Here is a 24,479-nt window from a genome sequence, read left to right on the forward strand (position 1 = left end):
TATAGTTAACTCTGAGGCCTCAAATAAATTATTCAGCCTCTCTAAGTCAGTTTCCATGTCTATAAAAATGGAGATAACAATGTTTATTTCAAAGAGCTGTTGAGAGAATTGAATGTCATAATTCAATACCCGCCCTGGTAACTAATTCAATGTTAACGCTCCTCTTTCTCCAAGAGACAGCATTGATGAGCTGAACAGGTACCCTCTCAGGGGTCCAGTGTCATCAGGTGCATCATATTTCAAGGGAAAAAAAGCAGGGGCCAAAATAGGCTGACAGAGGACATCGAGGAGGGCAGCTCCGCTCCTGCCCAGCGGCAGTGCTGGCAGCTGCAGCTAGGAGTTTGGTCCTCCCCTGCCCGAGGAGGGAGGTGTTAGAAAAAGCACCTCACTCCTCATTGTCTTCTTGTCAGTGATAATGATTCTGGGGATTCCTGGGCAGAAAGAGTCTGACTGAGCAAAGTGAGCTTGAGCGTATCTATTCCTTTGTGGCTTCTTTACTCCTTACTCACTCCACTCTTGAAAAAGTCACCAAACTAGTGAGTGTGCTGGTTCATGTGATTTAGCTGGATTTAGATGTAGCTCTGTTGATCTTTTGCAAGTTGACACTCTATCATTGTTAACACCAGTGATGTGACTTTATTAAAATGAACCTCAAGGGAGAGCAGAGGGAAGAGATGACATACGCTGTGGACTTGGTATTTTTCTCTTGCCTGTTTGAAATCTTTGTCTTATCAAAGATCCAAGTATTAGAGTAACACTAGCACCTGGAACTAATAAACCCTCATATCATTGAGGTGCATGTGTGCTCAGTCGTGTTCTACTGTAGCCCTCCAGACTCCTCTGTCCATGGAATTTTCCAGACAGTAATCCTGGAGTGGGTTGCTATTTCCTACTCCAGGGGATCTTCCTGACCTGGGGATCGAACCTGTGTCTCCTGCATTGGCAGGTGGATTTTTTGCCACTGTACCATCTGGGAAGCTCATATCACTGAGGCTTACCACAATATTATATTTCATCCTCAAGCAATAGCAGAAGCCGGTGTTTCTGTGCAATGAATAATTTCCTCCACTTGATGATTGGGTGACCCAGGTTTCCTACACTTGATGACTCCCCTACCCCATAGGATTTAAAGCCCTGAAGACTTGGAAGCATCTGGCTTTATGCCAAGGAAGGGAAAAAAGAGTGAATAAGGAAGGACACACCTGCTTGGGTTTGGCCAAGAAATGCTATTCATGACAGATGGCTATAGTTAGACGCAGATGGAGCTGAGTAACATGCTGTTGGCCGGACAGACACATTCTAGCAACAACTCTCCTCTCTGGAGGGTAGAACAACAAATTTTGGCAACAGCAGCTGTTTCTCCCAAAATCCTTTCCCTCATGAACTTTCTGTCTTGCCACTTTCGTTGTCTCTTTTTCTTAAGCTACAAACATGTCCATTCAACTATTTTGAGTGTTTACTATGTATATTCAGATAAAGTGCTAAGCCCCAGGAATATTCCCTTGCCTTTATTCTCCATCCCACATTTTAGTTATTTCTAGTGGATCCTCTCTGTCTTTACACCTTCCTGGCTAATGAGTCCACTTTTCAGAACTTCAGCCTCTGTCTCTACGGGATGAAGTGTCAGACTCCAAGCTCCTCTGGAGCCCAGTCCTAGACCATCTACCAGGCACCTGCTTGAACTGGTATCTGGCACATTTATCTCAAACTGTCCTATCTAAACCCTGTATCTCTCTCTCCCATCTTTAAGGCTAGTCTTCATTCTTCTGTGATTTTTGAACTGGTATGCCTAGTGCTTCTTTTCCAGATCTCCATTTTTTTTTAAATTATGTCCATTTTAAAACAAAGATAAAATAAATGGAGAGAAGAGTGCATATGTACAGTTTCCATGAGAAAAAAAAAAAAAGAGAGAGAGAGAAGAGGCTGATAAGGAAGCAAACGTTAGGCCAGAAAGCATCTAATATCAGCAGCAAGGTGATACCCCAAGCTCCTCAGATCAGCTGCAACAAGGGAGGGGCCGATTCAAAATTAACTGAATATGGAGCCAGAACCAACAGCCACTGCCCAGCTGCCCGTTGGTGTGGAAGTTAAAAGGAGTTTATGGTTCTGGAAGAACCTGTCATTTTTTAATATGCATATATTGAAGTAACATCAGAGTATTATAAGTGTTTAAGATACTGTCTAACCTATTTCCTTCATATTTAGAGAGTCACACACATTTTGAGAAGCAGATATTTTTCATATTAACATACACAGAACATACAATAACAAAGCACTAAACCTGACATTTAATTAGATGACTCTTATTTTCACAAATTCATACAATCTTCAGAATCCAATTCACACACACAGATACACATGTGTGTGCACACATAAACACACATGTGATTAAATGTCTAAGCTTTAGAAAATTATTTGAATACAGAATGCTGCAGTGATCCTACTACCTAATTTTAGAATTTTATTTATTTTAAAATATTTCCTATGCTACAGATTTGATTTATTGTGTAACTGATTTTCATCTTTTTATTTAAATATCTTGATAATCATCCATGGAACTACTCATTTCAGTGAAAATACTCAGGTTTTGCTTTATTTCTCAAATCAAACGCTTAAAAGTCATGGGAGTTTCTTTTCTGATGCTATATAATCTATCTGATTCATTTTGTTACTGACTATTATAGATAGATAAAAATATAGCTAGCCTATTAGTTAACTGCGAGTCCCGAGTAAGGGGTAAATAACAGATGAGCAGTCTCTACCAACACCTCAGCATGGTGTTTAACAGCTGCCAAAAGTACTGTATAATCTTTTGGAAGGCTTAATCGTTCCCTATTGCACTTTTCAAAAAGGAAGAGTGGTTATTAATCCTGGTGTTTGCACAAAAGTTTCACAGTAGATCTTCATTGAATAAATAGTGCTATTTCCTATAAAGATTTTGGTTTTATATAACACTTTAACCATTCGAGGTTAAACAAATACTAATGTGCTAGCAAAGGGGAAAAACTGTACTTAGTAAAGAAAACCATATTTTAGGCTGTATTATACTGTGCAATTAATTGGTGGTTTGAGGAAAGAAAATGTGTCTTTTTGGAGACCATGGAGTTCCCCTTTTTTATACAGTGAGGCTTCTTCCTTCCTTTGCTTTCTCTCTTAAAAGAAAATCCTTATAATAGTTCAATTAATCATGTTTTATCTTTTTAAAATGTGCTATTTCTCAAATGTGTGGGAGAAGTTGACTCTTAAAGAAATGTAATAGACTGTGTAGCAGGCTTTTTCTCTTCAACCATTGACCGCTTAGAATCCTACTTACCTTTTTTTAGAACAACTACTTACCCATCTAATATTTTATTTCCAACAGAATGACTCCCAGGCACTGTCATAATTAATTTTATTTTCTTGGGAACTTACAATTCACACATTTATCCAATTCCAAAAAGTGAGAGGTGTCATTATCAAAGATACATGCACTTAGATCATTAGGACAATTAAAATAATATAAAGGGAATTAGCAATAATGATGGTAGTTTAGTCACTAAGTGTTGTCTGTCTCTTGCAACCCCATGGACTGTAGCCTGTCCGGTTCCTCTGTCCATGGAATTTTCCAGGCAAGAACACTGGAGTGGGTTGCCATTTCCTTTTCAAGAGGCTCTTCTTTACCGCTGAGCTACCAGGGAAGCCTTTGAAATAATAGAACTGAAATTCTAAACTCATACAGGTTTTCTCAAGAAAAAAAAGTAACTGTAAGTTATTAAATAACTCGTTATCATTTTTTACAGAAAAAGATATGAAAACTTTTGATATCTCAAGAGAAATCAATTTTTTACTAGAAATGAATTATAAATATATATAATGCAAATATTTACAAAAGTGACATTAAGCAACATAAACATTTCATTTCAAGAGGAAAGAATGCAGAAACATGCTTCTTATATCAACCCAGAAAAAAGTTTGAATATGAAATACTGATAAAGTAAAAGTATTTTAATAAGAGGCCTAACCTGATGAGTCTTGAAAAGTGGCTGTATTTTAATCTAAGTTGGTGAGCAGTGTAGCTAAGTATACTCAGAGAAATGGGCATCTGCAGACTTAGCATGTCCAGCTATCTTCTTAAAACATAATTTGTCCCAGCCAGCAATTTGACAAAATTTAAGGGGAAACAGTTCACAGCTGGGCGTCACTGGGATTATGTGTAGGATCCATGGACTGAATAGAAATAAACATAGTATAAATTAGATATGTGGAGAGCAAAGTAAACATTCTGTTGTAGAAAAAGGAATTCCAAATTGCCTAACAAGGAACCAACTCAATTCTGATAGGAATGAGACCCTGTGATATGTGTAGGGCCATCCTCAATATGAGTTTGAGCAGGCTCCAGGAGTTGGTGATGGACAGGGAGGCCTGGCATTCTGCAGTCCAAGGGGTCGCAAAGAGTCAGACACGAGTAAGCAGCTGAACTGATACTGATCCTCAATATCTTGGCCCTTTCTGAGTGAGATTTTATATTTTTATTATTATGATTATTATTACTGTAAACAGTTTAAGCATATTGTAAAAATAGAATAGTTTATACCTTTGCCCAATTTCAATAAAAGTCAATGTACATCTATTGTTGTTGCATATAACCAGACTTTTCCATTCACCTTTCCCTTCCCTCTTTCTGGATTTATTGGAACCCACCTCATATAGTGTTTCATCCACAAATACGTTATTATGTATCCCTAAAAGTTTCAAACTATTATTTAAAACATAGCACAATATCATTAACACATCTAAAAACAATACTTGTCAACAATTTCTGTGACAGCTTATCTCCAAGATGGCTCCAGTTTATCCCTTCTTTCCACACTCCTGCCATTCCCCTATCAAAAGGTAAAGCCTAACTTACCACTTTTTTAGAATCTAGGCTGGGCCATGATTGCTTTGGCCAATAGTATATGACAGGAGTAATGCTCTACTACTTCTAGTCCTTGACTTTAACAAGACTAGATAGTTCCACTTCTCTCTTGGGAGTACTAAACACCCATATAAGACATCTTGAAAGTGGAAAAAAAAAAAGTGAAAATGTTAGTCACTCAGTCGTGTCTGACTCTCGATGACCCCATGGACAGTAGCCCGCCAGACTTTTCTACATATGGGATTTCCCAGGCAAGAATACTGAAGTGGGTTGCCATTTCCTACTCCAGGTTATCTTCCTAGATCAGGAATTGAACCCAAGTCTCCCACGAGTCTCCTACATCACAGGCAGACTCTTTACCACTGAGCCACCAGGGAAGCCCCTTGTACATATTTACCTAACATTATAAATAAGAATAAAATAATAATCATTGGAGTTCTGTACTAAGTATTTCTTTTTGAAAGGAGTCTGTGTTTTTTTCAAATGTGAGTAACCCTAACTTAAAGAAGAAAGCCTGAGGTTCCAATCATGTCACATTAGGTCTTCTGCTGCCATCCTTCACCAATATCCCCTTGCATTTTATCTGTCAGCAAGATAAGGCAGCTTAAAGTTCCTCAACACACAACATAGCATTTTACGAATCCCTTCCTTTGCTCATTCTGTTTCCTCTGCCTGTAAGTGCCTTCCCATTCCAACTTCATCATCCCCAACCACTTCCTACTTGAAGGCTCAGTTCAAGTGCTTTCTTTTCCTGAAATTCCTCTATGAAGGCTGCTCCCCTACCCCATCAGTGCTACCATCAATCTCAGCAGCTGGGTGGACCTCACAGGGCTCCCATTTTCTTGTTCATGTATTTCTCCCAATAAACGATTGATTCTGTGATGTCAGGAACAATGTCTTCCTAATTTTTCAGACTCCCCTCTTAGCACAGTAGTCATCCAACTGTTATATGAAAGTCTGCATACTTGGGATGCAAAGAGTTCTACCCAGTTTTTACATCTCAAGGGCAACTCTAAGATGCTGGATGTACTCTAATGTACACTTCTGCTAAAACAAATATTCAAATTGTCCAGTGTGGAAAATTGGTATCAAGAGCGTGAGACTTAATCAGGAAGCAAGCTCAGGATATACCCATAAATTTAAAAATAACTTTCTTTTTCCTTTGGATGATTATCTACCCTTTTTTTTAATGAGAGAAATTCGTGACTTCAGGGATGTGGGAAGATCTCAGAAATTTTAGTTAGGGTTTGCCAGAGTACACTGAGTGCACAGAGGAATCTAATGGGAAAAGGAACTGAGAAGATAGAAAAGGTCTATATTTTAGATGACTTTGAGAGTCAAAATAAGGTTTTGAATTTTACTTTCTAAATACTGAGTAGTTCATGGTTTTTGAGAAAGGAACATTACATAATGATACCTTACAAGATGATCCATTCCTTCCGGACCAAAATATCATACACTGGTTTTTATACAAAGCATAACAGGATAGAGTTGTCTGCACTTATCAAATGACAGGTTATGTAAACATTATTCTTATTTTGATGTTGAGAGTTACATGTAGATATTGATAAAAATCTTGATTTCTGAAGATATTTATTATTTCATAAACAGTGAAATCACATTTTTCAGAGTTGTCTTCTACTAATAATTAATTCTTATCATTTCTCATAATAAAAATTCCTTTTCCACCATATAATTGTAGTTCAGATTTACTCTGGGCTTTACTCCCATTTCTTTATTATTTTTTTCTAAAGCTAATTGAATCAGTTTAGCTGTTAATCTAAAAACAGTTTTGTCCATTTTAACTGAACTATGGTTATATTTAAAAGTCTTGTTGTATCTCAGTTGGGGTTATTTAACTTCTCAAATTCTTTAAATGGCTCATTATGTGTGAAAAAAAGATATAGTATATGACAATTTCATATGGTATATGAAAATGAGATTTAAAATTGAAATTATTATTATAATCAAGTTAAAATCTACGTGGAAATTTTCTACTGAGTAGGGTCACTTGAATTAGTGTAGCTCTCATTTTTTCATATAAACTGAGACTCTAAAGGTGAACGATTTTAGTCCTTGCAATGCTTTATTAAATAAAATAAATCTTAGAGTTTAAGTAGACTTGGTGGCTGAGAATCTTGCAACCTTTCCAGATCAATATTCTGAATGTCTCCTTGCACCATTCTTTCTACACAGTTCCCTAAATGTGATGAAGGAGTTCAAGTGAAAGTATAATTGTCTCAGAATATTAAATACTTTTTCAGCCTTTTAGGGAAAAGACTCATTTTGTTTATTTTAATCTCATGTCACTTTTTCTAATATTAAAAAAGATTTTCAGGTGAGAAAATTTTAATTGAAGATTTGAATGAATTAGGTTTAATTTATCAAGCCTTAATTATAAATTAAATAAGACCATGGATCCAAGTAGGCTGTTTCTAATCATTGCAATCAATCCTTTCTTAAGTCTGAAAACTGAAATGCCCATGTATTCAATTGATTTTATGATTTCCTAAAAAATAGCAGTGTGTTTTATTTCCAAAGGAACCACTAACCATTCCTTAGTAACTCAGGGACAATATTCATTATTTTTTTTTTTAGTGAAAATTATATTTATCAAGGAATACCAATGAAGTTTTCTGGGGTCAAATATACTAAATTGTGGGGTTATTTTAAATGCACATACTTCATAATTACATGAATTTTTTCTAAAATATTTTGCTGTATAATTAAGTTGATATTTTTATAGGTTTGTAGATTAAATAATCACATTTTTATGTAGTGTATGGTTCTCTTTTCTTTATTCAGGTTCTCTCTTTAGGAGCAGATGTTCTACCAGAATATAAACTGCAGACACCACGCATCAACAAGTTTACAATATTGCACTACAGTCCTTTCAAGGCCGTCTGGGATTGGCTTATTCTTCTGTTGGTCATATACACTGCTATATTCACTCCCTATTCTGCAGCCTTTCTCCTCAATGACAGAGAAGAACAGAAAAGACGAGAATGTGGCTATTCCTGTAGCCCTTTGAATGTGGTAGACTTGATTGTGGATATTATGTTTATCATAGATATTCTAATCAACTTCAGAACAACATATGTAAATCAGAATGAAGAAGTGGTAAGTGATCCAGCCAAAATAGCAATACACTACTTCAAAGGCTGGTTCCTGATTGACATGGTTGCAGCAATTCCTTTTGACTTGCTGATTTTTGGATCGGGTTCTGATGAGGTAAGAGCTGCTTAAGAATCTTATTTTCTAAAAGGTTGAAAATATAAAGTGAAGCTATTTTAACTACAAAATAAGTTGTTGCTTTACACATTTCTATATCTCACAGATAAAATTCATTTCCAACTGGAAATGCTATAAAATGAAATGAAACCTTTTTGCCATTGCAAATGATTAGCAATTTTTTTCTATTTTTGCTAAAAATCAGTAAAGACTATCCTTTAAAAAACAAATTAAACTTTGAGACAAGTGTTTCATTCTGTGCTTAGTCACTTATTCATGCTCATTCAGGTCTCATCCTTTGAGACCCCATGGACTATAGCCCACCATACTACTCTGTCCATGCGGATTCTCCAGGCAAGAATACTGAAATGGGTTGCCATTCCCTCCTCCAGGGTATCTCCCCAACCCAGGGATTGAACCCAGGTCTCCCGAATTGCAGGCAGGTTATTTACCATCTGAGCCACCAGGGAAGACCATAGCATATTCCTGGGATATATAATTTCTACATATTAGTTTTATAGATATAAAACTATCTAAGATGAAGATACTTCTTTCTTTCTTAGCTCATAATTGTAGTTTGTGAGAGGAGGGACTTGTTTTATGTTCAAATTATGTGTAAGAGGAATCTTCTGAGATGTTTTATCCAAAACTCTTTCTCTTAAATAATATCTAGGTTTGAAAATACTTCTTGTATCCCCAGTATCTTATAAAGTTCAAAATTTTAAGGAAATTTGACAAGTGGATGTGCATTTTCTGGATAGAAAGGACATAATTTTAATCAGGTTCTTCTCAAATGGTTCTTTGAACCAAAACAAATCATGTTCTCCTAAAATCTCCTCTGTTTTATTGCCACTGTGTGTGTTGTGCTGTGCTTAGATGCTGAGTGAGTAAGTGAGTGAAAGTCGATCAGTTGTGTCCGACTCTCTGTGATTCTGTGGACTATACAATCCATATTCTCCAGGTCAGGATACTGGAATGGGTTGCCATTTCCTTCTCAAGGGGATCTTCCCAACCCAGGGATTGAACCCAGGTCTCCCACATTACAGGCTGATTCTTTACTGTGTTTAGTTGCTAAGTTTTTGTAAATAAATTTCCTGGATTCTTTAATAGAAAGTTTTACAGAAGGTGTGAAAGTAAGACTAAGGTATTAGATTGAGAAAAATAAGCTTGGTGTTTTGAATTTTTAAGATTCAGGTTTGGGAATGCCCTGGTAATCCAGTGGTTAGGACTTCATGCTTTCACTGCAGCCTGATGTCTAACCTCTGTGGTCCTGTGATCAATCCTTGGTCATGGTCAACTTAAAAAATATTCACAACCTAGAAGTTGAGAGTTATGTTTTATGCAGTGGGAATTTTTAGGACTTCACATCATACCAAAGAGTAACCTTGAGAGAACTGCTCTGAGGAGGTGAGTGGAGGAGCCAGGTTATATAGTTTTGCAGAAAAGGGCAGGTAGTCTGAACAGCAGAAGATTATTGTTAATTAAAGAAAACGAGATATTCCAAGTTAAGGAGTTGTTGCTGTCACTCAGTCACGTCCAGCTCTTTGCATCCTCATGAACTGCAGCACTCCAGGCTTCCTTGTTGTTCACTATTTCCTGGAGTTTACTCAGATTCATGTCTGTTGAGTCAGTGATGCTATCCAACCATCACATCCTCTTCCTGTCCTGTTGCCCTCTTCTCTTCCTGTCCTCAATCTTTCCCAGGATCAGGGTCTTTTCAAATGAGTCGACTCCTCGCATCAAGTGGCCAAAGTATTGGAGTGTCAGTTAAGGAATTTAGTACTTTTCTATGTATGGGAAGATGTAAGAGTCTGGGCTCACTGAAATCATTCCTTTCATGTGCATCAAAGCTGTCTGGGGCCAGTATCTTGTGTGTTTCACATCCTGAGTCCCTCAGGGCTACCCATAGGGATGGGCTGCAGCCTCGTGGCTACTGATTACTGTGGCATTCTTGTTTATTGATATGGGAGGAAATATTCCAATTCTTAGAGACTAAGATTCTACAAACCACATGACATGGCCAAAAAGAAAAGAAACAAAAGAAACTAAAATTCAGGGTCCTTTCCCACTTAAGAGGTTTTTCCCAGTTGCTCAGCAGGTATAGAATCTGCCTGCAGTGCAGAAACATAGGAGATGAGGGTTTCACTCCTGAAATCCCATGGACAGAGGAGCTTGGTGGGTTACAATTCAAGGGGTCACCAAGAGTCAAATATGACTCAGCAACTGAGCATGTTCCGAATCCATCAGGGCCTCACTGTCTTTTTTTTTTTTCCAAGAGGAGATCAGATATCATAAACACCCTTTGTAGATGGTTTGCTCCTGACCAATTAGGGCTTGAGGGCAAGTGAATCCTCCTTAGCTAGGGGGACAATAGGTTTAGAGGTAAATTGTCTCCCATAGAACATGCCCATCAAACTGGATGAATAAAGAACAGGTTAGTTAAACAATATATTCTTCCTGGATTCTACAAAACTTAGACAAAGTCTCAAACTTGACTCTCCTCATCTATAAGGATGATAATATTACTTCCCTTCTTAAAATTGGGGTTTTTTTTGAGACTCTAATGAAATAATATATGTAAAACTCAGCAAAATACTCAAAATCAGCTGCTGTTAAATTTGTTGAAATTTTAATGTTAGATACTCCTAACTTTGGTTTTTAATTAAAGGGCAAGAAAGCAAAATACTTCTTTATCAGTATTTATCTTTATGAACCTCTTATTATGGGTAAATCCATGTAATTACACCAAATAAGATCCTATTGATAAAGAGTAAAACCTCACTCTTTCAAATTTTAAAATATGTACACCAACAGTAAATAAATTTTAGCTTAGTGAAATGAAAGAATGGGTAACAAATAAATAGATAAACAAGATTGTTATGGGAAGTTAATTTACTAATGATATTTCATCAGTAGCAATCAAACAAGTGAATATTAGAATATGCTGATTATTCTAGGAAAATTTCTAGATTGCAACACAATCAGTTCAGCTTCAGTTACTATATTACTTGAAAATAAAGATTTCCTAAAATAAGTAATTCAGGTTATCACTGTTTCAAACAGAACTTCAGGTGAGCTGAAACAAGAGTAAATTTATGTGGTTCACATTAGTATAGGATGAAATAATCTTGGGGAAAAAAATGGTGTCTGGATAACCTTTCTCATATAGTATCAGACAGAAAGTGAAGTTTGCATCAAGAAAAGCAATGTCAGTTCCTTACTCTGTTACATATGATTTCCTGGGTTCCCCCATGTCTCCAAACCTGCTCCTCACTCTTAAAATGTGTTATGATACGGGTACGATCCTGGCTTTGGAGTCAGACAGACCTGAGTTTGATTCACCTCTGTGCCACTTCAGTTCAGTTCAGTCACTCAGTCCTGTCCGACTCTGCGACCCTGTGAACCGCAGCACGCCAGGCCACCCTGTCTATCACCAACTCCCGGAGTCCACCCAAATCCATGTCCATCAAGTTGGTGATACCATCCAACTGTCTCATCCTCTGTCATCCCCTTCTCCTCCTGCCCTCAATCTTTCCCAGCATCAGGGTCTTTTCCAATGAGTCAACTCTTCGCATGAGGTTGACAAAGCATTGGAGTTTCAGCTTCAACATCAATACCTTCCAATGAACACCCAGGACTTATCTCCTTTAGGATGGACTGGTTGGATCTCCTTGCAGTCCAAGGGACTCTCAAGAGTCTTATCCAACACCATAGTTCAAAAGCATCAATTCTTCGCTGCTCAGCTTTCTTTATAGTCCAACTCTCGCATCCATACATGACCACTGGAAAAACCATAGCCTTGACTAGATGGACCTTTGTTGGCAAAGTACTGTCTTTGCTTTTTAATATGCTATCTAATTTGATCATAACTTTCCTTCCAAGGAGTAAGCGTCTTTTAATTTCATGGCTGCAATCACCATCTGCAGTGATTTTGGAGCCCCCAAAAATAAAGTCAGCCACTGTTTCCACTGTTTCCCCATCTATTTGCCATGAAGTGATGGGACCAGATGCCATGATCTTAGTTTTCTGAATGTTGAGCTTTAAGCTCAACTTTTTCACTCTCCTCTTTAACTTTCATCAGGAGGTTCTTTAGTTCTTCACTTTCTGCCATAATGGTGGTGTCATCTGCATATCTGAGGTTATTGATATTTCTCCCGGCAATCTTGATTCCAGCTTGTGCTTTATCCAGCCCAGCATTTCTCATGATGTGCTCTATATATAAGTTAAATAAGCAGGGTGACAATATACAGCCTTGATGTAATCATTTTCCTATTTGGAACCAGTCTGTTGTTCCATGCCCAGTTCTAACTGTTGCTTCTTGACCTGCATATAGGTTTCTCAAGAGGCAGGTAAGGTCTGGTATGCCCATCTCTTTCAGAATTTTCCACAGTTCATTGTGATCCACACAGTCAAAGGCTTTGGCATAGTCAATAAAACAGAAATAGATGTTTTTCTGGAACTCTCTTGCTTTTTTGATGATCCAGCGGATGTTGGCAATTTGATCTCTGGTTCCTCTCCCTTTTCTAAAACCAGCTTGAACCAGCTTACTTGCTATACTTAAGCAAGATATTTAACTCATTTAAGACTTCATTTTTCTTCTGTTATATGATGAGAGGTAGATTCTTGTGATATCTAAACATAAAGCAGTGTATGTGAAAAGACTAGACCAGTACCAGGTACATAGTAATCACTTGCCAAAGGTTACTTTTTTATCCTTCCCATCCCTTTGCATTAAATCCCTGTTATTTTAATAAGTATTCCTTTTAAAACTTAAATGTTACCACATTAATCCATAAATACCTTAATTATCCACTTATTCGACAAAAATTTATAAAGTGTCTACTATCGTATAGTTGTTATTAGAATAGCTAGTTGCAGTTAGGATTCCTGGAAAAATAGGAGACAGAAAGGAAATTTTTTGAGGACAGTTTTCCAACAGGCTACAGTCCATAAGATTGCAAAGAGTCCAGCACAACTGTGCTCACACACAAGCAACTCAAGTTGTCTTGCAAAGCACAGGTGCTCGGGGTGTGTGGTAGGGAGAAGTATGTGGGCATCAAAACTAGCAAGTGGGAGGGGCGGTCTGAAAGGAGCGTAAAGAATCAACTATGAAGGATAACAAGACCAGTGATGGATTGGGCTGCATGATACATTTCTCAAGAGTGACAATGAAGATACTCCTTTCTATGCAAACTATATTTTTTAACTATAATCAGGCCTTTCAAGATGTAGTGATATTTCAGAATGAAATTTTCCCCCAAAGGGTATAATATATCATGTTGTTGTGTTCAGTCATGTCTAACTCTGAGATCCCATGAACTGTAGCCCGCCAGGCTCCTCTGTCCATGGGTCCCAGGTAAGAATACTGGAGTGGGTTGCCATTCCCTTCTCTAGACGATCTTCTTGACCCAGGGAACAAACCCACATTGCCTGCATTATTGGCACCAGGGAAAAAAGAAATACTTTCAAAGTAAAAGATCTTACATTCACATGAGCTAATTTGGGAATTTTCATCATATGAATATGAAGGAAAAAACTTCTTTGGATTTTGGTCCCCAAATCGAATGACAAGAACTAAAATCACTAAGCTTGAGGTCATTCTGATGAGGGGTAATCTAGTTCAGTGTTTTTCAAACTGAGGGTTCATGGAGGTACTTGAGAGTCTGAGAGGCCCTCAAGCAAGACAGGCTGATAAGACTCAGAACCATACACCTCCACTAGACAAAGAGTAGCCCAATTTTGTCTGCCTTTGCTTTACCAATTACAGTTTCAAGTAAATTTTAATAAGAATTGACTTAGTTAATTTTTTGATTTCCAGGAGAGGGTACGATAACTCCCTTCTCAAGTAGATTCATTCATTCTATTAGCATTTACTGGGAACCACGCTTTCTGTTGTAGTTGTTTAGTCAATAAGTCGTGTGTAACTCTACGACCCCATGGACTGTAGCCCACACAGCTCCTCTGTCCATGGGATTTCCCAGGCAAGAATACTGGAGTGGGTTACCATTTCTGAGTTTATAGGAAAGAGTGAGAAAAGACCCCTAGAGTATTATCTGATGGCAGCTTTAATGTTACTATGTACAGAAGGACATGTGAGCATGAAGGGGAGGTTTTTGATTACCGCTGGGAGTTTTCCAGGTTAAAAGGGTCAGGCTAGTTAGAAGGGAAGCCCATTAGAGGCATGAAGGTACAAGGTGTTGGTTCCCAGCTCCATCAGAACCAACATAACAGATATTTTTAATGACCCTTTCTGCTGTTGCTAAATAAAAGTCATGGATAATATAGCCTTCTTACACACGTAATTTCACAAATATATAATACTATCTTTAATATAAAGGAAAAACAAAAGAAATGTTCATTATAAAATACCTAGTTGACTATGTAAATGCTTCAGGCATGTCTGCATAAAAAGATAGAGTGAAGTTATCAGATGCTTGTTGTTGTTCAGTTGCCAAGTCATGTCCAACTCTTCATGACCCCATGGACTGCAGCATGCCAGGCTTCCCTGTCCCTCTCTGCCTCCCAGAGTTTGCCCAAGTTCATGTCCATTGAATCCGTGATGCCTTCCACCCATCTCATTCTCTGTCACCCTCTTCACCTTCTGCCTTCAATCTTTCCCAGCATCAGTGTCTTTTCCAATGAGTCAGCTGTTTGCATCAGGTGCCCAAAGTATTGGAGCTTCAGCAACAGTCCTTCCAAAGAATATTCAGGGTTGATTTCCTTTAAGATTGGTTGGTTTGATCTCCTTGCTTTCCAAAGGACACTCGAGAGTCTTCTCCAGCACCACAGTTCGAAAGTATCAGTTCTTTGGTGTTCTGCCTTCTTTATTGTCCAGCTCTCACATGTCTGTACATGACTACGAAAAAGACCATAGCCTTGACAATATGAACCTTTGTAAGCAAAATGATGTCTTTGCTTTTTTAACACATGTCTAGATTTGTCATAGCTTTCCTACCAAGGAGTAGTGGTCTTCTAATTTCATGTGTGTACCTAGTGATAATGAGGAAGCCCATAATTAAACAATAAATACAATATTAAGCAGGATAAGGTTAGTTTTCTTTAAATTTGCATTTTAATAAAGGATTTCATAGCTGTGTATGTATATTGCATACACATATATACATGCATTTATATAGATAATAGAAAAGTTTATATGCATATATTAATATTTATATACCTAAGAACACTGATAACTACAAATGTTGACTGATATAGCTGTGCTGTATGCCATATATGTAGAATACAAATAACACAAGATCTATTGTCACTGAAAATGAACAGTGGTAGTAACAGGGCTTACCAGTGTCATTAATATCTTCCTAATGCTAATGCCATCCAGACATCAAGAAAAGGTTCTCTATTTCTTAATTTTTGCATTATCAAACATCATGCCATCCATAGCAAATTACCTCAATATCATTGATGCAAAGGAACATTATCACTCAGTTCAGTTCAAACACAGTCATGTATGACTCTTTGCAATCCCATGGACAGCAGCACGCCAGGCTTCCCTGTCCATCACCAATTCCTGGAGCTTGCTCAAACACATGTCCATCCAGTTGGTGATGCCATCCAACCATCTCATCCTCTGTCGTCCCCTTCTCCTCTTTCCTTCAATCTTTCCCAGCATCAGGGTCTTTTCAAATGAGTCAGTTCTTCAAATCAGGTGGCCAAAGTATTGGAGTTTCAGCTTCAACATCAGTCCTTCCAATGAATATTTAGGACTGATTTCCTTTAGGATGGACTGATTGGATCTCCCTGCAGTCCAAGGGACTCTCAAGAGTCTTCTCCAACACCACAGTTGAGAAACATCAATTCTTCCACACTCAGCTTTCTTTATAGTCCAACTCTCATATCCATACATGACTACTGGAAAAAGCAACTCTTTGACTAGATGGACCTTTGTTGGAAAGTAATGTCTCTGCTTTTTATTTTTTTTCCATTTATTTTTATTAGTTGGAGACTAATTACTTTACAATACTGTAATGGTTTTTGTCATACATTGACATGAATCAGCCATTGTCTCTGCTTTTTAATATGCTGTCTAGGTTGGTCATAGCTTTTCTTCCAAGGAGCAAGTAGCTTTTAATTTCATCGCTGCAGTCACCATCTGCAGTGATTTTGGAGCCCAAGAAAATTTAGTCTCTCACTATTACCATTGTTTTCTCATGTATTTGCCATGAAGTGATGGGACCAGATGCCATGATCTTAGTGTTTTGAGTGTTGAGTTTTAAGCTGGCTTTTTCACTCTCCTCTTTTACTTTCATCAAGAGACTCTTTAGTTTCTCTGTGCTTTCTGCCACAAAGGTTGTGTCATCTGCATATCTGAGGTTATTGATATTTCTCCCTGCTATCTTGATTTCAACCAGTGCTTCATCCAGCCCAGCATTTCATGTGATGTACTCTGTATATAAGTTAAATAAGCAGGGTGACAATATACAGCCTTGATGTACTCCTTTTCCTCTTTGGAACCAGTCCATTGTTCCATGCCCAGTTCTAACTGTTCCTTCTTGATCTGAATACAGATTTCTCAGGTAGCAGGTAAGGTGGTCTGGTATTCCCATCTCTTGAAGAATTTTTTAGTTTGTTGTGACCCACACAGTCAATAAAACCAAAGAATATGTTTTTCTGGAACTCACTTGCATTTTTGTTGATCCAACAGATGTTGGCAATCTGACCTCTTGTTCTCTGCCTTTTCTAAATCCAGCTTGAACATCTGGACATTCTCAGTTCAAATAATGTTGAAGCTTTCCTTGGAGAGCTTTGAGCATTACTTTGCTAGCAAGTGAGATGAGTGCAATTGTGTGTTAGTTTCTACATTCTTTGGTATTGCCTTTCTTTGAAACTGGGATAAAACCGACCTTTTCTAGTCCTGTGGCCACTGCTGAGTTTTCCAAATTTGCTGGCCTATTGAGTGCAGCACTTTCGTAACATCATCTTTTAGGATTTGAAATAGCTCAACTGGAATTCAATCACCTCCACTAGCTTTGTTCATAATGCTGCTTCCTAAGGCCCACTTGACTTCACATTCCAGGATGTCTGGCTCTAGAGGAGTAATTACACCATCGTACTTATCTGGGTCATGAAGATCTTTTTTGAATAGTTCTTCTGTGTATTCTTGCCACCTCTTAGTATCTTCTGCTTCTGTTAGGTCCATACCATTTCTGTCCTTTATTGTACTTATCTTTGCATGAAATGATCCCTTGGTATCTCTAATTTTCTTGAAGAGATCTCTAGTCTTTCTCATTCTATTGTTTCCCTGTATTTCTCTGCATTGATCACTTAGGAAGGTTTTCTTATCTCTCTTTACTATTCTTTGGAACTCTGCATTCAGATGGGTATATCTTTCCTTTTCTCTTTTGCCTTTTGCTTCTCTTCTTTTTCAGCTATTTGTAAGGCCTCCTCAGACAACCATTTTTCCTTTTTGCATTTCTTTTTCATAGGGATGGTCTTGATTACTGACTCCTGTACCATGTCACGAACCTCTGCCCATAGTTCTTCAGGCACTCTATCAGATCTAATCCCTTGAATCTATTTGTCACTTCCACTGTATAATCGTAAGGGCTTTGATTTATGTCATACCCAAATGGTCCAGTGCTTTTCCCTACTTTCTTCAATTTAAGTCTGAATTTTGCAATAAGCAGTTTATGATCTGAGCCACAGTCAACTCCCAATTGTTTCTGCTAACTCTATAGAGCTCCATTCTTGGCTGCGAAGAATATAATCAATCTGATTTTGGTATTAACCAGCTGGTGATGTCCATATGTAGAGTCTTCTCTTGTGTTGTTGGAAGAGGGTGTTTGCTATGACCAGTGTGTTCTCTTGGCAAAACTCTGTGAGCCTTTGATCTGCTTCATTTTGTACTCCAAGGCCAAATTTGCCTGTTATTCCAGGTATCTCTTGACTTCCTACTTTTGCATTTCAGTCCTCTATGATGAAAAGGACATCTTTTTTGGGTGTTAATTCTAGAAGGTCTTGTAGGTCTTCATAGAATCATTGAACTTCAGCTTCTTCTGAATTACTTCTTGGGGCATAGACTTGGATTACTGTGATATGAAAGGTTTGCCTTGGAAAGGAACAGAGATCATTCTGTCATTTTTGAGATTGCACCCAGGTACTGCATTCTGGACTCTTTTTTTGACTGTGATGGCTACTCCATTTTTTCTAAGGGATTCTTTCCCACAGTTGTAGATATAATGGTCAACTGAATTAAATTCACCCATTTCAATCCATTATAGATCACTGCTTCCTAAAATGTCGATGTTCACTCGTGTCATCTCCTGTTTGACCATTTGCAATTTACCTTGCTTCATGGACCTAACATTCCATGTTTCTATGCAATATTATTTTTATAGCATTGGACTTTATTTCCATCACCAGTCATATCCTCAACTGAGCGTTGTTTTCGCTTTGGCTCTGTCTCTTCAATTTTCGGGAGTTATTTCAACAACAATACTATTGGTTGTCTCCAAAAAGTCAACTTTTCATTATCTGCTTCAAATGTTCCATAGTTTGCTTCTCTGTGTTAAATGTTACATCAGAGATATTAATAGTTAGACTCTAGAGCTTTCTGTTTAGTTACATGCTTCATTAAACTCTTACTCCCCTGAAAATCTGTAGTAATATTTTGATTAATTAATTGACCTCTCCCCTTTCACACTTCACTGTTATTTTTCATTAATTCTGAATGCAGGCAAGGCCTTTGAACAGGAAGTTTAATAGAGAGGAGGAGTTTCTGCTCACATTGATATGTTTGCTTCATTAGTGTGATAGATAAATCATGGAATGGTTACAAGGGAAAGCAAAGCAGGCTTCTGTTATAGAAACTTTGATCATTTTGTCAGTATTCTTTCTGAACCTGATCTCTACAGTAGTTGTCATTAATTTGTTTGAAATGAATTTCTAAAACATTAGACATACTCGTGTTCAAACTGAAATAACAATGAACATTTTGCAGGCCTGCATGTTTATGTGTGTCTACACATAAGATAACTATGTCTCTCATTATATAGTTTTTAGGAATTATGGCAGAAGTTTCAACTGATTGTATTTGAGGTTACTGGTCATGTTTCTAAAAGTCTGTGGCCTGACAAATAAGAGACAAAGAATCCACAGTGGAATAATTCTTGAACTAAGGAATATTAAGAGTATTCCATCAATAAGTTTTGCATTAAGTTCTTCACTTATCCATTACTTATATGTGATCCACTGACTAAAAGTTGCTAAAAACAAAATAAGTTTTGGTTAAATGTTTCTGGAACAAGCCAAATTCCAAATGTAAAAATATAACATAATATTCATAATTGTTTATTTACTGCAGCATTTGCCTACTACTATTTAGAATCATTTGATGATCAGTTTTCTGTGTTACTATAGCTAAAAAGAAAATAAGATCAAAATGCAGCAAAATAGAATGTTAATTTTAAAACAAAATAAAAATTAAAGTATCTCAAGAGTAAAGGATGTTAAATATTGGAGATTGTAAAATCTTCTTTTTAAAAGCCTGTTTGTTGAGAAATTTATGATATTTGGTACAAATAAGGAAAGGCTAAGCTAGGTGCCCCCGCCCCACCATGGTTTTTTACACACTCCAAATACAACTCTTTGATTGTATTAGTGAATGTGTTTTAGAGATATTAAAATAATATGACTCAAGCTGAACAAAAAAAATAAAAATTAGTTTCAGTATTATTGTGTTTTATTGGGCAATTTATTGAATAATGTTTGCAAGTACTAGAACTTAAAGGGAATAGAAATGAAATCTAAAACAAAATATGAGAGTGGAGTTATGAAATTTATTAGTCATTAAGTGTTCCTTTTTCCCCATTGTGTGTGTTGGTTGCTTAGTCATGTCCAACTCTTTGGGATTTCATGGACTGTAGCCCACCAGGCTCCTCTGTCCATGGAATTCTCCAGGCAAGAGGTACTGGAGTGGGTTGCAGTTCCTTCTCAAGGGATCTTCCCAACCCAGGAATCGTACACAGGTCTCCTTCATTGCAGGCAGATTCTTTACCATCAGAGCCACCCAGAAACCCCTTTTTCCCATTTGAGCCCAAATATTATGCTTCTCAGATTATGCAGGTAAAGAATCTGCCTATAATACAGGAGACACAGATTCAGTCCCTGGGTCAGGAAGATCCCCTGGAGGAGGAAATGGCAATCCACTCCAGTGTTCTTGCCTGTAGAATCGTATGGACAGAGGAGCCTGGTGGGCTACAGTCCAGGGGTTGTAAAGAATTGGACACAATTGAGCGACTAAAAATATACATTACTTGATAAACAGGACAGAATGATGGATTAAGTAGAAAGTTTCAATGACATTCATCTAACAACCAGCAGCCAGAACCAAAGATCACATATTTACATTTCCTCATTCATAGAAGAATAATTCTGTCTACTTACGATAGGCAAGGATTTTAGTGATTAAACCCTGAAATAAATATTTTAAATGTAAGATTTTTTAAAATGCTTACTAAAGAGAATTATTTTTCAAAATTGTTTTGAAAAATTCTCAAGCATGAGATTTCCTCCTATTGATGATGCTATCTCAGTTTAACTGTAGCCAGACTTATTCATAAATAGAGAGCTATTTAATACTTCGCCTATTTTAATTGCAGAAAAGCATTGTTTATCTTCAAAAATAATTCTATTTACATTAACAGAGAATGTCTGAACTACTGTAAAATATCTAGTAAAAAAAAAAAATCTCATAGTTTTTTTTTTTAGTCTGGGCCTGCTATCTAACATATTGACAAAACTGTAGTTGTTTAAAGTATATATTCTTAATATAAAATTCAGTTAAGAAAGTTGTACTTAATAAGGGAAAGTAGCTTTTACCTCAATATAAAAAAAAGCATCTGAGGCTTTAATAAACTATGGATGTGGGTACATTTTTTAAAAAACTGAAATTGGATGATATTCATCAGCTACTCAGAAATTTGAAAAATTAAATTTCCAGGAGAAGAATCATTTTACACTTTTTAAAAATTGTGGCAAAATGAAAGTCTTAAGATGGTGTTCTTTACTGTGGTATTCAGGCAAAAAGAGTTTGAGATGTCATTCATTGAGGGTAAAGGAGTTGAATTCTGAACTGGCATAGGTACTGTTGAGGTGGAAAATTAACTTGTTAAAGTTTATTATATCTCTTTTGCTGTATATTAATAGACAGTACTGGAAAACAATGGACCTTGCTTTGACCTACTGCAAAATAGTTTATCTCTTTCTAGATCTTATTTATTGTCTTTCTGTCTTTATATTACATTATAATGATTACTCTTACCTCTAGTGAGCTTTTATATGCTTTTCATTCTCTACCAAAAGTAACAATAAGCAAAAAATATTTTTCTAAAACCAGTGAAAAATTCAAGAAATACCACCTAAGAGAAACTTCTTTACCTCTCCTATTTTAAAAGTTCTTGTCATTAGTTTCAAGATAGTTTTATTTCTATTTTCAAAAATTGAAAAAACACCCACTGATTTTCATAGTATGTCTGGATATTACATGGACTTAGATATACTGTGAGATAACTATGCATTCTGAAAATATTCTGATCAGCCAAAAACTACCAATTATAAGGTAGTTGTTGGTCCCATTTTTGACTTGCATATAATACAAAGATAGTTCATTGAACTCAACAATGGAAACTAATAGCCTGACAAATCAGAAAGAAGAGATTGATCTTTTTTTTTTTTTTTTTTTGCCCATTTTGTTTCTGAGATTTTGGTGCAGTCACTTCTCTTTATTGTATTATCTGGGGCAAAACACCTTAACTCTTTAAAGAGATATTTAAAGAAAAAAGAGTTATTGCTAGCCTAAGTGTCATCTACAAGGTGTGCTGTACACAGCTGTGACTAAGGAAGAATGCCCAGGCATATTAGCAGCATCCTGATAACCACAGCAAAGTAATTTGTTACTTGGTACAAGTTATAGAATCAAAAGAGAATGGCTTTGACTGTTGAAGTCAATATTCACTCATCCTTAAGATGCAACTGAAAGTACTCTCCGCCCCCAACACTTTCACTCTTCTCCTCCCTCTTCCTCTCTGCCCTCTTTTCTGCAGTTCCTTTGTGTCAGCTCCTTTGGGACTTCATCGTGTACCTTACTTTTTCAGCTTTTTTGGTACAGAAAATATGTCACTTGTGTGTTGTCATATTTATTTACCTTCTCAGCAAACTTACTGTCTAATCTAGATTTCACCTCATTTTGACGTAATTGTAGAAGAAACACCGTAGATTTCTTTTGAGAGGAGGGCAAAATGGAAGGAAGAGGCATATACAGCAGATTTGATTCCTTTCCTTTTCATAACATCATTTTGCTCTACCATCTTGGTAGCGAAAAGAGTTGTTAGTATTTTTTATTACAATATGTTGTTAAAACAGCTCACTTATTCTGAAGCATTTCACTTCATTAACAAACTACCTATACAAATTTCATTATATTTCATTTATCTTGAGTTTCAGAAATTGCTCCCAAAAAAAGGCAGTTTTGAACAATAACCCTCAAATATTTCTTATTTCTCCACATAAGTAAATAGGAATCAAAAGTGGAGGAAAAATAAATGTGCAAACTTAAGCTCTGAAGTGTAGAAATGGAGTTACACTGAAACAGGTTGATTTCTGTTAAAGAGTCTGAGCGGTCAGTGCATCTAATGATAGTCTTGTCTTTAAAAATCCCTGCAGTTTCCCTGGGGAGCTGAAACACCAGTGTTCAAAACCTTCCATTCGAAATTCCTGATATCAGAGTAACATGTTTGGGAAATATGTAGCTTTAACAACACATTTTGGAGAAGGCAATGGCACCCCACTCCAGTACTCTTGCCTGGAAAATCCCATGGATGGAGGAGTCTGGTAGGCTGTGGTCCATGGGGTCGCTAAGAGTCGGACACAACTGAGTGACTTCACTTTCACTTTTCACTTTCATGCATTGGAGAAGGAAATGGCAACCCACTCCAGTACTCCTGCCTAGAGAATCCCAGGGACGGGGTAGCCTGGTGGGCTGCCGTCTATGGGGTCGCACAGAGTCGGACCAAGACTGAAGTGACTTAGCAGCAACAACCCATTTTACAATATAAAGTTACTGCTTAGTGATGGAAACAAAAGCATATGAGATATCAAAATAAAAACACAGTTACAATGTACTGGGTATTACCTACAATGCTAAAAGGAAGCGTTATTATGCCCATTTGCAAAAGAAGAAATTGACACTTGAAGATTAAATAAGTAAATTGTCTATGGTAACACACTGTTATGGAAGCAGAATTTCAAACCTAAGTTTGTTCCAAAGTTCTAACTCATAACCGCTACACTGAAATTTTGATAATACAAATAGTAGAAAGCTGTCTTTTCTCTCAGGAACCCACCTCATACTCATTTAAAATCACCATTCATTCATTGAAGAGACATAATTTTAAATTTGTGATGAAAAAACACTGTTTCCCTTACTACACCCTAAAAGATAATAACTCTGTTTGGGAACAGAGAAGACTCACCTCTCCTCCCATTCCTAATTGAACAATGACCAGAATCCAAATTGTAATAAGACCATCACAACTACACAAACTCCTTTCTAGAAGATTCGAATACTAACTGAAAAGAATTCAGGGGAGACAGAAATCTTTCCTTCCCTTGTGACCACTCTGGCATAAGGAAAAAAAAAACTGTAACCCTGATTTTAGAATGTTAATGAAAGTATTTTCTTGATGTTTAGAGCTCTTTTCTAACCAAATCAATATGAAGATATAGGATGATAGTTCTGCCACATGCTATTTCTTTAATTAAAATGTGTTCTTAACAAAGATGGATGTACTTTGAGAAATAAACAGCAACAATGAACACATAAAATGACTCAATAATTTATTGGTAAATACCATGTAACATGGAATAATTATATACCCTGTGAATTATATAGTACTTATAGTTGACATTATTTAGGAAACCTAAGAAATGAACTTGTAATTTGTACTTATCAGATTTTAAATCCAAACAACCAGTTAAGTATCCTGTTATTATTTAGAAGTGTCCTATCTTTAGATACCTGGTCAATAATAGTCATGCAATTAGTTACACATATCACATCCCAAAGCAAAATACATAATATCATTGGGATATCAAGAAGCAATTTATCGATTCAACACATTTAAAAATGAAAAACTGAATCTGAATATAGTACTTAATGCATGCATGCAGTCATCCAATAAGTTTCCCAGTTATCTGCTTGACTGGCTCCTCATTGAAACCCTTCTAAACTCTAGTCAGCTTGTCAATAAGATTCTCTTTGGCCTTCCTTTCTAAAATGGTTCTCATCCCAACCCAAGTTCCTGAATACCCTCTATCATATCGCTCTGTTTTTATT

At 36.8% G+C, this 24,479-nt stretch overlaps 1 protein-coding gene across 4 annotated transcripts in view; it reads left to right on the forward strand.

Annotated features, from left to right (window-relative positions):
- KCNH7 (potassium voltage-gated channel subfamily H member 7) overlaps window positions 1-24,479 on the forward strand; it is a 498,938-nt gene that overhangs the window by 416,558 nt on the left and 57,901 nt on the right. For all 4 annotated transcript variants that reach the window (XM_043894913.1, XM_043894912.1, XM_043894914.1 and 1 more), the window contains one exon: window positions 7,703-8,128. In XM_043894913.1, the coding sequence (XP_043750848.1) occupies window positions 7,703-8,128 (426 nt within the window). The remainder of the gene's footprint in view (window positions 1-7,702; window positions 8,129-24,479) is intronic.

The sequence above is a fragment of the Cervus elaphus genome, chromosome 33 (genome assembly GCF_910594005.1).
Source record: "Cervus elaphus chromosome 33, mCerEla1.1, whole genome shotgun sequence".
Lineage (NCBI taxonomy): Eukaryota > Metazoa > Chordata > Mammalia > Artiodactyla > Cervidae > Cervus > Cervus elaphus.